Here is a 17,488-nt window from a genome sequence, read left to right on the forward strand (position 1 = left end):
TAGAGAAGCACACCTACCAGGGAACTACTTTTGTCAGAAAGTTCTGTTTTCTTTGATACTCATTTTTACTTGGTGTTATGATAAAAAACACAATTTCTGCCTTCAGAAAATTAAAATGAAAATAAAATAAAAAACTTTTTTTATTATATTTACTTTAGGTGTTAAATTCTGAAATTATGAAGAACAAATATCACCTGACCATCAATTGGGGAACGGATGAACAAATTATGGTACATTATGCTGATGGAATACTACTGTGCTATAATGAATGATAAACGGAATGATTTCAGAAAGAGCTGAAAAGAGGTTCATGAACTGATGCAGAGAGAAATAAGCAGAACAAAGAAAACAATGAACACAGTAATAACTTAATGTGGAATGATCAACTGTGAGAGACTTGACTACCCTCAGCAATACAAAGATCCACGACAAAATTCTGAGGGTCTTAGGACAAAGAATGCTATCTACCTTCAAAGAAAGAACTGTTGGAATCAGAATGCAAATGAAAGCATACAATTTTTCAATTGTTTATTTGAGTTTATGTTTTAAGGTTATGGTTTTATAAGATTACTCACTTATAAAAATAAACAACATGGGGAAAAAAGGAAAAAAAAAGGAATATCACCAAATCCTATTTGAGCTTCTTGAAGAAGAGCTCCTAATTCCTGGAAAGAGAAAAGTAAAACTGAAAGTTTAACAGTGGGGAAATATAATAATTCTGTGAATTCAAAACGGCAAGCAAGAAGAATAACAGATAATAATAATAATAATCTTTTAATAGACAATATGGCATAATAGAAAGCACTAGACTTAAGAAAATTTAAATTCAAATCTTAGCTCTTATAGCTGGAATACCCTGAGTATCAATTTCTCTCAGAGTATTTTTCCTTTATAAAATAGAGATGCTAGTAAGAGTATGCCCAGTTTAAATGTCAGCAAAATTGATGGGGTAAAGATAGGCAATGGAAAAAAGGAGTCAAATCATTTCAGGTGTAAAATGAAGTATTCTATCCCTGTAAGTTATTCTGAAAATTCAGGTAATTTAATTGCATTTTAAAAGATCAGTAGAGATAACAAAATTGTAATAGAGTACAGGGGCTTCAGAATCTTTAACCCCAGACAGTTACTTTATAAAAGCATCACCAGGAATTTGGGAAATGTAACTAAATAATAACTGTAAGTTAGGGTGGAGCCCTAGCCTTGAGAACCTAGCTTTGAACCAGTTTGAAAAAACTACAGCATATGCACAGGGAGCTCACTGACCAAATTAGATTTTTTTTTTTTAAACAGAGAGACAGGGCAGAATCTGTTTTGAGCCCTGTGCTGCTTAATTATTTTATCAAAAACTTAAAGGTATAAATGGCATGCTCATCAAATGTGCAGATACTGCAAAGTTGAGAGAGCTAACATATTATCTCCAAAAACACCGTGACAGGTTCAAGTACCGGGATAAATCTAATGAGATAAAATTAAACAGTGACAAATATAGCTTTCTACTACATCATATACTACATTTATACAAAAAATTTACATTTATGCTAAGTAAATATGCATTATATTACACGATAAACTACATTTATACAAAAATCAACTTCATAAGTTCAAGATGGTGCACATTTAAGTACATAATCAGAAAAAAAAACAAAGTCCTGTTGAATTGCAAACTTAATAATAGTCTCTTTATCACATAAGGATTGGCTGATAGAACTGGAGATTTTTACCCTGAAGACAAGTCTCAGGGGACAAAGGATATCTGTGCTCAAGTATTAGAAATGTTATGTGGAAGAGGGATTAGACTTGTTTTGTTTTGCCTAGAAGAACTTGGAACAAAGGATGGAAGCTGCTGAAAAGCAAATTCAGATTTGATATCAAGAACCACTGACACACACACACACACACACACACACAGATTTGATATCGGGAACCACCACCAACACACACACACACACACACACACACACACACACACACACACACACACACACACACACCTTCCAAACAATTAGAGATATGAATGGATGAAATACTCTTTCTGGAGCCATAATGGATTTTCCTACTAAGCAGGGGCCAAATGACAACTTATCCGGTATTATCCTGCCAGTTGGTAAGAATTCCTTTAGTATATGGCTTGGATTAAATCAGAGGCTATTAATTTGGGAACCATGCAATATTTCCCTCTGCAAAAAAAAAAAAAGTCTGCTTTTAGACTTTGAATAAATTGTAAAATCGGATGGCAAAAGTATTTTAATATACAAATATCCCTTCCCCATCATAGGAGTTAAATTGTGGCATCCCCACAATCTTGAAAACCTGCTAAAATTTTTTATCCTCTCTTTGTAACAGAGGAAAAGTCTGAAATTTTTCATTTTCTTTTATGGAGTATTTATAGTATAGTAAAATTTGGGTTAAGTATTTGGTCATAAGCTATACTTAGAGGTCAATGTCATATTATCTCTACATTTTGTATGTTTGCTGATTTTTGCATTCTTTTCACAACTTACATTTGACTTATTTTAACTTTAAAAAGGAATTGTATATAATTGTGGTATTAAAAGATAAAATACATTGATATAAGTTTTTAAACTTTTCCTGTGTTATGTGCTAGCCTTCACATGTTGTTTATGGCTTCCAAAAAACTCCCCCCAAAATCTCATTTGATTTCTTATGCTGACCCATGATATATTGAAACTGCACAGGGCAAGTTGCAAAGTAGAAGGGACGCCTGTACTGTTTCTTCACATGACCTATGATTTCATTAGTGTAAGGTCCAGTCTTATTCCACAGACCTCTTAATGCCTCAGAAGGTCTCTCTGAATTGTTGTGGATGAGTTAGTGAAAAAAGTAAGGTGAATGTGGGAGAAGTATGAATCAATAGGTATTTTTTAGAGAAATAGAGTGTTATTTAATCTTTGGGATTCCCCAAAGAGCAACAGAGAATCAGATGAAATAGAATGGCAGAGGAGAAATTATTTTTGTTGGATTGAAGCAAGAAAGGATGCCATCAGAGATATATGGGGCCTGGGCCTAAAACTGGTGATGCAGTCTAGTCACATAGTAAAAGGGCCAACTTATGACAGTGGTACTCACACAAGTAAAAAGACATAAAGGCAGTGCCCAGAACATTGGGTGGATCCTTTATGGAATACTTATGAGGAAAAGGTCCAGTTTAACAGGATGAGAAGGCATGAATAGCTTTATCTGTTCTTGGGAGGAGTATCCACCTCAAATAATTGGATTTAACTACTTACAAAAAGTCCAGTAGAGATGTGAACATTTTTGCTCAGCCTACTTCATTGTACAAGTTAATATGATTTTAAAATTAACACACTAATTATATGCAAATAGTGCTCTTAAAGCCCTTTCAGTTTTTTCTTTTCACTGAAGTAGGTTAAATGTCTCTCATGAAATCTTTATAAACCAGTGCTATTAAAATCTTTGACACATGGACTAACACCAGCAGCCTTAGTAGAATATGTTCTCCTTGAGAGGAGGGGTTATCGCTTTTCCATCTGTACCCCTAGTGCTTAGCAAAGTGCTCATCAAATAGTAAGTGCTTAGCAAATGCCCTTCCATTCCATTCTTGAAAAGTTATTTTTTCCTCTTAAGTTAAAAGTCTCCCCAAGCTTTTTACATCATATTTATTTAACAGATCTTTTGTGTGTAACTCCTGCAAAGGTAAACTTAAGGCCTAGTCATGATACAATTATCAAGAATTCTAAAAAGGGGGGCATTCCTTTATTATACCTATATTTGAATATAAATATATTTAAGATTTGGGTTTGCAAATTTTCACATAAAATAAAGGCCTATTGTGAAAGTTTAATTCCAGAGAGTTGAGGAATGTCCAGTTTTCTCATCCTTTGACTCCTAAGTAGAACTTCCACATTCCCTGGATGTTGAGTGGAGGGAGTAATTATGCATTCTGGATTCAAGGAAAGACACTTCAAATTCTTCTTTACTTTTAACTGTTGCTGAGATGCTGGATGGCATCTTAGAGTAAAGGCAAAAAGACACAGTGGTAATGCTAGCAAAAGAATTATTGGAACAACTTTTATGTGTTTTCCATAGGATACTTGAGTAGCCCAAAGAAAAAGACTATAATGGAAGTGAGGCAAATATAGCCCATTTCCCAGTCTATGCTGGTTCTATGTTAAAAATATATATATATATACACATGTATATATATATATTTTTATGTATATATATATAATTAGTATATGTCAGATAATCATAAAATATAGAATGGCTGATATGACTGAAAACTTGGGCTTTTTGGTATGGAACCAATTGTTGATGGACCAGTAATGGATTTGAGCTGGCACTGGTGAATACTGATGGAAATAGGTGTAGAACTGAGAGCTGTTTAATGAAATACTGAGTGGTATCACACAATTTCTCTGCTTAGGTCCAGTGAACTGACCTTGGTGTCTGTTTTTGGCTTTTGTCTTCATGCTCACTTATACTTTGATTTGTATTGGTCGGCTCTCTGCCTGCTTCTACTCTCTCTGGCTACCAAACAAAGCAGACACACTAGTAGCTTCAGAGGCCCTTCTGAGTCAGCTAATGTGGTTAAAAGCCATCACATCCACTCTTCCTTGCAACCATGCTCTCTTGATGCAGGTCAGTTATCCATGGATTTCCTTGGAATACCAGCTTCTGCTTTGTATGTTGGCTCTGTTCCTATTTCCACTTGGTATAATTCATTCTATATTGCCCTGACCTAAAGATCCTCCAGTCCTCTTAGTTGTTGATTTCCTTTATTTCTTCTTAGTCTCCTTAGTCCTTACACTTGTCTTAGGGAACTATAATAGCTACTTGAAAGTGAAATGGGGCTGTGACACAATCTCTCAGATGATGTTAAAATTTTATTTTATAGAAATGTGTAAAATAATTTGTCTCCAGATAAATTCTGAGTGTTTTGTTCATCCGTTTAAAAACAATAAGTATATTTTGTATTAATGAACATTATTGTTGGATGATTAAGTGAAACCTGGAAATGTGAGGAGAAAAGAAACTGTTTTGAGCACCAAATTCTCAATACAAAAGAAACACCAATATAACATTAGTATCTACCTTTGATGCACGTTTACCTCTAGTGAACCAGATGTGCATTGTGTATTGTGCTTAACTAATTAAATAAATAAGTCCAGGTTTCTAACAAAATCTTAAAAATACTTACAAACAGACAACAAATTTTAAAACAAAAATTATGAATATTTAAAGACACATTTAAGATGTGCCTATATGGAAAGGTAAAGAATATGTTTTAGTGAAATATTTGTCATGCACCCAAACATTTTTTTCATGAAATATGGGAAAATCTGTTCTTGTTATTATAAACATTTAACAAATCAAAAGTACCAAGCTGACATCTATTTTACCCTATATAAGGCACCTGTATCTTCTGTATCCATTGTAAAATATGACCTTTTCGTTTTAGATCTCATATTTTGTTCCTATGATAGCATTGTTCAGTATTATTTTAATGTGTACTAAAGTACTAGACACAAAGGAGAATAGTTTTATAATTCATAATGAGTATTTTATCAATACAAATTTTCACTGAAGTAAATATATGTACAAAAAAAACACCTTATAGACTGTCAGAAACAAATCAACAGCCTAGTACATAAACTTTATGATAAAAAACCCATCCAAATCTAAACCAACTTCCTAGAACTTACAATATACTTTTGAACTATAAGGAATAAAGTGAATTACAGAATTATAAATTACATGATGCATTTATAAAGTATAAATAGAACAATTAAAAATTCATTTGAAAAAATCCAGAATTTTTTGGCAGCAGATTTTTATTTTGGCAGAATAATAATCTATTAATGGTTTGTTACACTCTACTTGGGTAAATTGAGTCACAATGATATCAGTAAAATTTTTACCTCAATGTTTAAATAATATTTTAAGCATCATTCAGTAACTAAATAACCAATACATTATTTTAGACAATAAGCATACTTTTTTCACCACAGATTGAAGATAACAGAAATGCAAGCATTAGAACAACGTCTGGCAAAGTGTCATAAGATAGCCTGCAGGCATGCTTTTATAATTCTCTAGTTTTATGACATTTCAGAGCTGAACTAAAGTTTGGAAAATTTGGTGTGAAAAGAGGCATCCTTTCTAAAAGTCTGGACAAACACAAACTCAGGAGTAGAAAGAGAAAGGAAGTTTGGTAAAACTGAAATATATTATAGCTTATAGATTTTCCTCTTGGGTAAAATTATGAAGTGGCATTCAAGCGAAAACTCTGAAGCCTATATTCTCCACCAAAAAAAAAAAAAATCTAACACTTTAGAAAAACCACCTATGTCAGTAATAAAATAAAAAAGTCTTTGACTTTTTAAATGTTATCTTACTATCACAGTGGAATAAAATTAGCTTGAAAAATGATCTAAAGGGATATGATGCAGTTCATTATGTATAACAGCAAAAGCAGCAGTTTCCCAGTGTTCATAAAGGCTGCTCCATTAAATTTACCTCCAGTCAATAATTAGGAGTCCACAAATAAACCGAGGCAATTAAATCAATACTGCTGGGCAATTATATTCCAGAATCGAGGCTCAGTGGCACAAAAAGACCCTATATCAAGCTGTAGTATTAAGTGGTCTGATGCAATTTTCAACAGAGAATTTTCTGGATAGAATAAGCAGCCTGAGAATGGATGATCTCAAGTTTGTACATGTATATAATACATATATATCATGCAAGAAAGATATTTTCTAGTATCATTACAATTATAGAAAAAATAATACTTAGATATAATGTTTTAGATTCATAATTTATATTTATGGCATTTCAAAATAGAAAGAAATACTAACAAGGGTAAAATATTTTAAAATATTATTCAATTCACTTTTATTTAATGCCCAGGTAAGAAAATCCGAAGTAGGTTTGGCTTTTTCTGAAGTCACCTATGAAGAACTTTCAAGTATTAAAGTCCTGGTTCAAAGATTTAGAATGGGGATGGATCTGAGAAGCCATTACTCTTGTTTTACAGATAGGGAAGCGGAGGCCCAGAAAGGTTAGGTAAGTGACTTGCCCAATATCACACAGGTAGCAAGGGACAGAGCTGGAATGTGAACTCTGGTCTCCAGATTCCAAATCACTAATCTTTCCTTATGCTACCTAGAGAACCTGCCATTCAGTACCTAAACACACACACACACACACACACACATACACACATCTGCATGGCTTAACAAAGCACTTTATGTATATACGCTCCCTCTGTTGATTCCCACAACAATCCTAGGATGTGGAGCAAAAGTATAGCTTTAAGGAAGTTGAGGTGGAGAGATGTTAAATATGATTTGCCAAAGGTTAGATGGGGGCAGCTAGTAAAAGCTACCTCAGAGCAGCAAGTCAGGGCGATTTCTACCACTCCCTGTCTGTTTGGATAGCAGATCCCCAATAATATAAGGCATTATTTGATGAGCCTGATTTGAGTTTATAGAATAATATTATAAACATAAAAGCTACACATGCCATGCTCTACTTATTCTTGGTATTACTCAGACTAGCCCAACCAAAAACACTTTGTAAATATTAAAAAAGAAATTTCTATAAATTACTACTAATATTTTGGAATGTAGAGTAGAAATAGGTATATAATATTTGCATAACCAGTTTGCAAATAGAAATCATTTGAATGCTTTAGTATGTGCATTTTAACTCTTTTCTTCTTTTCTGGACTACTTTTAATGGAAAAATCAAGATGAGAGCAGGAACTATAAGGAAAAGTTTTAGAATACATTGCATGTTGTGAGTGATGTCAAAACAGAGGCTGACTATGACTAGAAAAGCAGGGCTCTCACCTGCCAATAAACTGCCCTTGATCACTTACAAGAGGGGCACATCCCAGCAGACTGTATGTGTATTAAAAAAATACTTGAAAGAGAAGAAAAAGTATCACACAGGTCACAGCAGCAGTCTCAATAGACCCCTCAGGGATTTCAAGTAGTCTCAGCCTTGTCATCCTCTATGCAGCTTTCTACTCTGCCCAGAAAATGTCGATAGGAAAATGTTTGAGGGGCCTCTGGTGGAAATTTTTTCATTCTTTCTGCATTGACAGGATGCCAAATCAATATTTACTTCCCACTAACAAGCTGCTCGAGGTCTCAGTAGAAAATATTGTAGAGAATGCGGGAAGACACAGTAATAAACAGCTGTCTGGCTGTGAGGAAAACATGAATTGACTGGAAACAGGTCCATAGTAAAAGGTCACCAAGACCCATGAACTCCTCAGGTGTCCATATCAACTACTAACTTTAAAGACACATAATAAGAATCTCTTGTCCTGAGAGGTCTAAGGAATGGATCCTTTTCAGTCTACCAAACATATAAATCAAGTCAATAATTTAATTAATACATTTGCCAAGACCTTCATTGGTTTCCCCCAGGGCATTTATTTCATACTTTAAATTAGCAAATACAAATAGGGTTAATTTTCCTTTCTGTTACCATTATACTTCCTTATCTAAAACAAATGAATAATATGATGATGCTATTAAATATGACAAAACAAGGAAAATCTTGTTTTAAATAAAGAAGGTTTTGGATTTCTAAGATAAAGTTTTAATATAAGTAAAAAAAAAAGTAGAAATACCTGTCCTTCAAGAATTGTATTGATATAAGTTAGCCACTCCTTGTCATGTTCACTGTCCTTTGAGTTTCTGGATTCCTAAAAAAAAATTGATATTAATTATGTTTATCTAAATAAAATCAGAGATTATATCACCAGACATCAAATGTATCTCCTCAAGCAGTGAAATACTGCCCACACTGGATCCCACAAAGACTGACACTTTCTAAAATTCAGTTCGTTTTATATCTTTAAATCACAATTACCTAACACAGATGACTAGAAATGATCACTGACATGTATGCAGAATACAAATCCACAGAGCACTAGCTGAAAAATGAATTTTTAATCACCGGATTTACAAAGTAGATTTATAAAATGAAACTTAGACATCATTTCAACTGAATTCCTCTCCCCATTCAAGCTAGACAAGATAGCAAACACAGCACTCTGTCTTCCGAGGGGCACCTCAAGTGAGGAAGAGAAATCCGACCTTTGCTACCAGGCCCCAAGAGGAAGAAGGAGGAGCAGAGGGTAGAAGTTGTAGAAAGGAAGATTTGGGCTTGTTATAATGAAGAACTCCCTAACAATTAGGATAGTGCAAAAGTGGGATGAGCTGACTGAGGGAGGCAGAGGGTTCACTATCACTAAAGATGTTAGAGTGGAGGCAGAATCTGCCTGGTACAGCAGGTTGCCCCCCGGGGTCTCCTAACTCAGATTCTGAGGTTCTCTGACATTTTCTGCTCTTATGTAGGATTTTATTATATGGTGTGTTTGACAGGTAGGTGTCTCTATTAATAATGAGCCTAAGAACACGATAACTGCCTATTTCCACTATGCTAAAAACTAAAATTTGTTCTTAGTTTTCAAAGAAATAAGTAAGGTCTTTGACTTAACGTCTGGGATCAATGCAGAGATGGATCACAGAATGTAATCACTGGAAGGGACCTCCGAGGCACCGCAGTCTTTATTCTTATAGATGAAGAAACTAAGGCAAAGGGAGGTTGGGTAACTTTCCTGAGGTCAGTAAGCATCTGAACCCAAATCCCGATTCCATAGTAATGTTATTTCCACTATATCATGTAAAAGTGACTGAAACAAAATAAAAATGATTGCTTTCAAAGGATCCTTACAAATCCTCTAGAGCAACTTCATTTGAGAGATAATGAAAATGAAGCTGAAAGTCCCAATTAGTTAACAAATATACTCAAACATCAAAATAAAACAAAAAGTAACATAAAAATGTAGATAAATTTAAATTTAAAAAAAGTTGACTTGTTTTAAGAAAAATGTCTCAAAGGCATCTCAAATTCAAAATGCCCCAGGCTGACCTTGTCTTTATCTGCAAACCCACCCTTCGTCCCAATTTCTTTATGTCTGGTTAGGACACCACCATACTTCCAGTTATCCAAGTTTATAGACTTGGCATTACCTTTGACTCCTCATTCTCTCTTATACCTCACATACAAGCAAACTGTTAGACTTGTCAATAAATTTCCATCAAATATCTTGAATCCTTTCCCTTCTTTGTAGTATGGTACAAGAATCATGGTTCAAGACCTCATCACTTATTTCCTGACTAATGCAATGGCTTTCTAATTGGTCTATTAATAATAATAGTGGCATATGCAAATATATATGTATTATAACTAGCATTTTCATGGGATCTGCGTGCCAAGTACTGGGCTAAATAAACACTTTACGAATATTATTTCATATTATCTCATACAACCCTGTGAAGTAGATGGTATCATTATCCCCATTTTGCAGTTGAAGATTGAGGCAAAGAGGTTTCTTCAGAAACTGTAAACAAAAATTACTTAGATTCACACAGTCACATAGCTAGAGGGTATATGAGGCCAAATTTGAACTCGGGTCTTCCTGAATCCAGGGTAGGTTGTCCTAGCCATTGTGCCACCTGGCTGCCTGCTGTCTTTGTGCTCTTAGATCCATATTCTACCCAGCTATCAAAAAGATATTCCTAAAACACTGGTATGCCCATGTTATTCCTCTGCTCGCCAAGCTACACGGATTCCCTTTTGCTTTTAGGATCAAATACAAAATGCACTTAAGCCTTCTATATTCTAGCTCCAGCCCACCTTTCATAGTTTACTGAACATTATCACTCTCCTTCATGAACCTGATGATGTAGCCAGACTGGCCTGCTGACATTTCCCTATGCATTTGATTCCTTGGCTTCTGCCTATGCCACTAAATACAGATGGTCTCCTGTGACTGTCATTCATTTTTTCCTCACTTCCAATCGTTAGAATCCTTGGATTCTTTCAAAGCTCACATATCATCTTCTGTAGTAAGTGCATCTGTTTTGATTCCTCCAGTTTTTAGCGCTCTGGGATTTTCCTTCCCTATTTCAGGAAGGCTCTTTCCTTCATTTCACTCCCTATTTCCCACTCAACTTTGCGAATGATTCATGAGTCCCCTTTCTGTGAGCAATACTCTCACCTGGTCCTGTTTCGGGAAGGAGGGTGTTGATCTATTTCTCTGTGGTTCCATTAACCCATCCTGTAATTTTTTAGACCAAAGTGCCCTGTTCTGCTCAGGGCTTCTCCCCACACCAATATACTGATTAAAAAATAAGCTTCTTGAGAGCAGGGCATGTCTTTGCTTTTGCATTTATGGCCCCACTGCTTGGCATAGTGCTGGGTTACATAGTAAGCACTTCATAAATAATCTTTCATTTGTTCATATGTAGGTATTTATGCACATATACATCTATGTAGTTATGCTTGTAGCTGTATCTTTTCTATGAATGCAAACAGGAAGGACAAGGCTGTTTTAAAATAAAATTTTAAGTTTTAAATGCCTTTTTAAATTTTAAGTGGCAATAACTTTGGATTCAATTGGTGTATACAAGTGATCTATCACTTCTTTTTGTCACATAAAAGAGAAACAACTCAAATCAGTGGTGTCAAATTATATCCACTGATACATTAAAAATATATTTACAAGATACAGAATGCAACTAACTAAAGAAGGGAAGAGGAAAGAAGAGGTATAAATAACTGGTTTATTTCAGTTATTTTAAAATGCTGTATAAACCCTGATTACAGAACTAAGTTTCTGATTATTGCTTTGAGAATGCATCTTATCTTGTTAAATTTCTTCAGTAGCAAAGTTTCAATCTTCTATTATTTTTCTCTTATACCTGAAATTCCTAAGAGTTCTCAAATAAATCATATTTTAATTGAAATTTAATTTAGTTGAAAAATAAAACGAATGATCATTATAAAACACTCTTAAATGTTCTTACCTCTTCATTCTCCGAGTCTAACATTTCTTCCAAATCAGTGGGTGAAATGTTTAGGATAGAAGCTGCCAAATACTGGACTCTCTGGGTGGCAGTATTGGCCTTACTGTGTTCTGGTTTTTGGATATGTTTTACTCGCAACCTCATCTCTTGGACATTATGATGTATTTCTTTAACTAAAGCCTATAATGAACAATAACAGAATGGAACTAATACAGAAGAACTTCAAATACTACAGAAAACAAATTAAATTTAAAGTAATGAGGTGACCAAACTATGTGGTGACTGATACCTATTTACATTATTGGGCTTTCTCTGTTTTGAATATTTGAAGATATTTTTTGAAGACATGGCATCCTCTGTGATTTCAGACTTATACACATAGAATGCCCGAAGAGACGAGAGCAGACTGACAAGCACAGAAAGTTGTGGTAATAATTCAGAACTTGAACTTACATCCCCTGTTCAGATTTAACATTATCCAAGTAATGCTATTTGACTGATGTTCAATTTATCATTCTGAACAGCATAATAAGGTTGTCTTTTTTACCCAGCAGCTGACTCCTGGTTTCCCACTAGACCTGACCACAATGCTACATCTCTCAAATTGTCTTAGCATTCTGCTACCTTTGATACATTTCTTATGTTCCAGATAATCAATGCTGTTAGAACTAAATATATTAACTGGTAGTCATCTAACTAACATTGCCTTTAAGTCACTCTCTTCTATATATTTCATGTGTTAGCTAACATTTAACACAAACTACTTACATATACTTCTTATACTACTAGTCCTGCAGAACTACTGAAAACTTTCCCTTTTATCAAGAATAGATTAAAAGAAGAGGCTCTTGGAACTCTGAATAAAACAACTTTGGGGATTGTCTGTTAGAGAAGATTGCTCCAGTGACAATATGAATAGATCATATCCATCCTAGTTTCTCTTAAGCATAAATAATAGTAAAACATTTACTTTGTGGTTATAATTGTCTTTTCTTAATGATATTTCCCCAAAATTGTATGTAAAAAGAATTTTTAACATTCATTTTTTAAACTTTGAGTTCCAAATTCTCTCCCTCCTTCCCACCCTCCTTCTTCACTCTTTCTCACCCATCACCCTCCCCTGAGACAGTAATCTAATTTTACATGTAAAATCACATAAAACATCTTCCCATATTAGCCATTTTGTGGGAGAGATCTCAAAGAAACAAACAAAAAAGTAGAAAGAAAGTGAAATATAGTATGTTTCAGTCTGCATTCAGCCTCCATGAACTTTCTCAGAGGGCAGATAGCATTTTTCATCATGAGTCTCTGGGATAATATACTTGAATCGCTGCATTGCTGGGAATAATTAGGTCATTCACAGCTGTTCATGAAAAAAATATTGCTGATACTGTGTACAGTGTTCTTCTGGTTCTGCTCATTTCACTCTGTATCAGTTCATGTATTTTTATCCATTTTTTCCCAAAGTCATTCTGTTTGTCATTTCTTATAGCACAATAGTATTTCATCAGAATCGTATGCCACAATTTGTTCTGCCACTCCCTAATTGACAGACAACTTCTCTATTTCCAATTCTTTGCTACCACAAAAAGAGCTGCAACAAATACTTTTGAATAAATGGACCTTTTCCCCTTTTTTATCTCTTTAGGATAAATTTAGTGACGGTATGGATGTATCAAAGTGTATTTTAGAGTCCTCTTAGCATAGTTCCAAATTATTCTCCAGAATGGCTGGATCAGACTGCAAGTGCACTAACAATTGGTGTTCCAATTTTTCCACATCCCCTCCAATATTTATAATTTTCATTTTCTGTCATCTTAGTCAATCTAAAAGGTATGAGATATTACATCAGTGTTGTTTTAATATGCACTTCTCTAATCAGATCTTTTGTATCACTGATACAAAGTGAAGTGGGCAGGATCAGAAGAACATTGTACACAGTGACGGCAATATTTTTTGATGAACAACGAATGGCTTAGTTATTCTGAACAATGCAGGGATCCAAGACAATCCCAGACTCATGACGGAAAATGCCGTTTGCCCTCTGAGAAAGTATTGAGGGAGGCTGACTGTAGACTGAAATATATTATATTTTGCTTTCTATTTTTTTTATTTAAGATCTCTTCCACAAAATGACTAATATGGAAAAATGTTTTACATGATTCCATACGTAAAATCTATATAAAAATGCTTACCATTGTGGTAGGGAGAGAGGGGTGGAAGGACAGAGGTAAAGAAAGTGGCAAGGAAAGAGAGAATTTGGAAATCAAAACTTTAAAAAATGAATGTTAAAATTGTTTTTACATGCAATTAAAGACAAATAAAATATTATTTAAAAATAAAACATCCATACACAGAAAAAATAGTTGACATATTCTTTAGAATTCAGTGAAGTATAAATGTAGTACTCTTAAGCTCATCCACCAAAAACTTCATAATAAATAAACCCAATAAAAAAGCCTAACTTCATCAGTATGCATTTAAAAAGACTTAATAATAAAACAGCAGGTTGTTCCAAACATTTTCCCCTCTAGTGGGAATGAAATTCTAATTGAGAAAAATAAGAAAAAAGAGATCAACAAGGACATATACAGACAGGAAACAAGTAAGAGATCAACAAGTAAGGACATATACACACAGGAAAAATATGGCAAAAAAAAATACTAAAGGAGAATAAGAGAAAAATAAGGAGAAATGGCTCAGGTTCAGAAAATAATGAAGAGAAAATGATATAAAATCAGCATATGTGGTACAGTTCCACAACTGTTTTATATCATCAGCTAGTGAATCACTCCAGGGACTTATAAAAAAAAGTTACATTTCAAATGAAAAAACACACTTGACATTAGGCAGTACTCAACTATACCTTTTCATTTTACAATGGAGTTAAGAAAGACATCGATTTTTTTGGGGGGGGCTATAGAAAATAGGAAATGGAAATCATTTAGGGGAGTTTGCATATTATCATTGGAAACAGAAATCCAGGTAGGGACCTCTTTGAAGTGATGTTAGCAAAATGAAGAATTGAGGAAAAATCAATTTAAATAACAAAGTGGAAATAGAAATGGGCAACACTCCATGCACAAAATATAACATGAATCTATAAAAATTTAGTAGAAATGACTAATGACCTTAATACTTTCAAACTGTAAAATGTAATTGTGTAGGCAGGAAGTTTAGCATTAAAATTTATTGCAATTAGCCATAAGTGTTATTATTATTATTATCTCATTCTCATCTTTTAAAATGGGTTTTGATTGCAATAATCTTGGGACAAGTCCTATTATTTTTTCATATTTAATGTTCTATAGGCTATTGCAGAGGTGGATAAATAGCTATCTTTGAAGTTGAATAAAAGCATTAGCATTTAAGCCTATCCTCTAGAAGGTCACTGAACATACCTTTAGGACATTTTTAGTAGAAGGCAGGATGGCAGGGATGGGATGTTTCTCATGTACTTTCTTTTTTAACAAAATTAATTTGGTTGTTACACTGAAATTCCCAGGTATCTCCCTCCCTCCCCTGCACTAGAGAAGGCATCATTAGATAGATAGATAGATAGATAGATAGATAGATAGATAGATAGATAGATAGATAGATAGATAGATAGATAGATAGATAGATAAATAGATAGATAGGTAGATTATATAAAACCATGTCTTGCTTGTTACTGCTTATCAGTTCTTTCTCTGGAGGTGGATATATACAAATCATTCTTCAAACACAATTTCTGTGGCTATGTTCTCTCAGTTCTGCTTGCTTCACTCCTTTTAATTTGACATGTCTTTTCATGATTTTAAAAAATTAAAACACTCATCATTTCTTAAAACATAGTAGTATTCCATAACAATCACATTCTCCAACTTGTTCAGTCATCCCCCAATTGATAGGCATTGTCTCAATTTCCAGTTCTTTGCCATCTGAAGAAAGTTGCTTTAAATACTTTAGAATACAGTTCTTTTCCTTTTAGCCTGATCACTTTGGGAACTAGACCCAAAAGTGGTATTGCTGGGTCTAAGGTCTGGGCATAATTCCATATTGCTCTTAAATGGTTGGTCAGATCAGAATTCAATCACCTGTGTATTAGTTTACCTATTTTTCTATATCCCTTCCAACATTTGTCATTTTGCACTTTTATCATTTTAGCTAATCAAATAGATATCAAAGTTGTTTTGATTTGTATTTCTCTAATCAATAATGATTTATAGCATTTTTCAAATATATATTCATATATATAACTACCTGTATATCTCTTTTGATCATTTTTCAGTTGGGAAATAGCTCATATTCTTGTAGGTTTGACAAAGTTATCTACGTATTTTAGATATGAGACCTTTATCTGTGAAATTATCTATAGAATTTTTTTCTGATTTTCTGCTTTCCAGCTAATCTTGACTATAGTAGCTTTATTTGTATAAAACTTTTTAAATTTAATGTATTCCAAGTTAATAATTTTACATCTTACAATACTTTCTATTTCTTGTTTATTCATAAATTCTCCTATCCAATAATCTGATAGGTAATGTTCCTTGTTCTTTTATCTTGCTTGTGTCTCCCTTTATGCCTAGGTCATATATCCATTTTGATCTTGTCATGGTAAGTGGTGAAAGATATTATTCTACATCTAGTTTCTGTCAGACTGCTTTAAAGCTTTCCCACCAATTTTTACCAAAAGGCGAATTCTTATCTGAAGAGCTTGGATTACTTTTGTCAAACAAAAGTTACTATCACCTTTTATTACTATTTTGTTGTAAGGCTATTTTGTTCTACTTTTCTATTTCTTAAGCAGTACAATAGTTTTGATAATTGTTGTTTTATAATACAGTTTAAAATCTGTTACTGCTAATTTCTCCCTCCTTTATATTTTTATTAATTCCTTTGATATTCTTGACCTTTTGTTCTTCCAAATGAATTTTGTTATTATTTTTTTAGTACAATAAAATATTTTTATAGTTTAACTGGAATGACATTAGATTACTTTAGATAGGATTGTAATTTAAATTATATTGGCTTTGTCCACTCAGGAACAATCAATATTTTTCTAATTATTTAAATCTGACTTCATTTGTATAAAAATATTTTGTAAATATGGTTGTGTAGTTCCTGGGTTTCTTTTGGCAGGTATAGTTTTTTATTCTACAGTTATTTAAATATGTTATGTCTTACTATCTCTTCTTGCAGGGCTTTGTTAGTGATATATAGAAATGCTGATGATTTATGTAGGCTTATTTTCTCTCCTGCTAGTTAGTTAAAATTATTCATACTTTCAACTATTTAATTGAATCTCTATATACCAACATATTGCCTGTGAAATGAGATAGTTTTAATATCTCTGCTAATTTTTATCTTTTCAATTTTCTTTTATTTCTATTGTTAACATTTCTAATACAATATTAAGTAATATTGATTATAATGGGCATTCTTGTTTAGATCCTGATCTTATATGGAAGCCTTCTAATTTATCCCTGTTACAGATAATGTTTTCTGGTGGTCTTAGGTAAATACTTCTTATCCTTCTAAGAAAAATCCATTTATACCTATGCTTTCAAGTGTTTTAAATAGGAATGCATGTTGTATTTTTTCAAAAGCCTTTTCATGCATCTACTGATATAATA

The 17,488-nt window shown here is 33.4% G+C and overlaps 1 protein-coding gene across 1 annotated transcript in view; it reads right to left on the reverse strand.

Moving 5' to 3' along the window:
• The window catches only part of CNTLN (centlein), a 512,321-nt gene that overhangs the window by 12,936 nt on the left and 481,897 nt on the right, over nucleotides 1–17,488 (reverse strand). Inside the window, exons 25-26 of the mRNA XM_016424268.2 lie at nucleotides 11,874–12,053; nucleotides 8,627–8,701 (exon numbers count right to left, since the gene is read on the reverse strand). Of these exons, the coding sequence (XP_016279754.2) occupies nucleotides 8,627–8,701; nucleotides 11,874–12,053 (255 nt within the window). The remainder of the gene's footprint in view (nucleotides 1–8,626; nucleotides 8,702–11,873; nucleotides 12,054–17,488) is intronic.

Source organism: Monodelphis domestica, chromosome 7, assembly GCF_027887165.1.
Source record: "Monodelphis domestica isolate mMonDom1 chromosome 7, mMonDom1.pri, whole genome shotgun sequence".
Classification (NCBI taxonomy): domain Eukaryota; kingdom Metazoa; phylum Chordata; class Mammalia; order Didelphimorphia; family Didelphidae; genus Monodelphis; species Monodelphis domestica.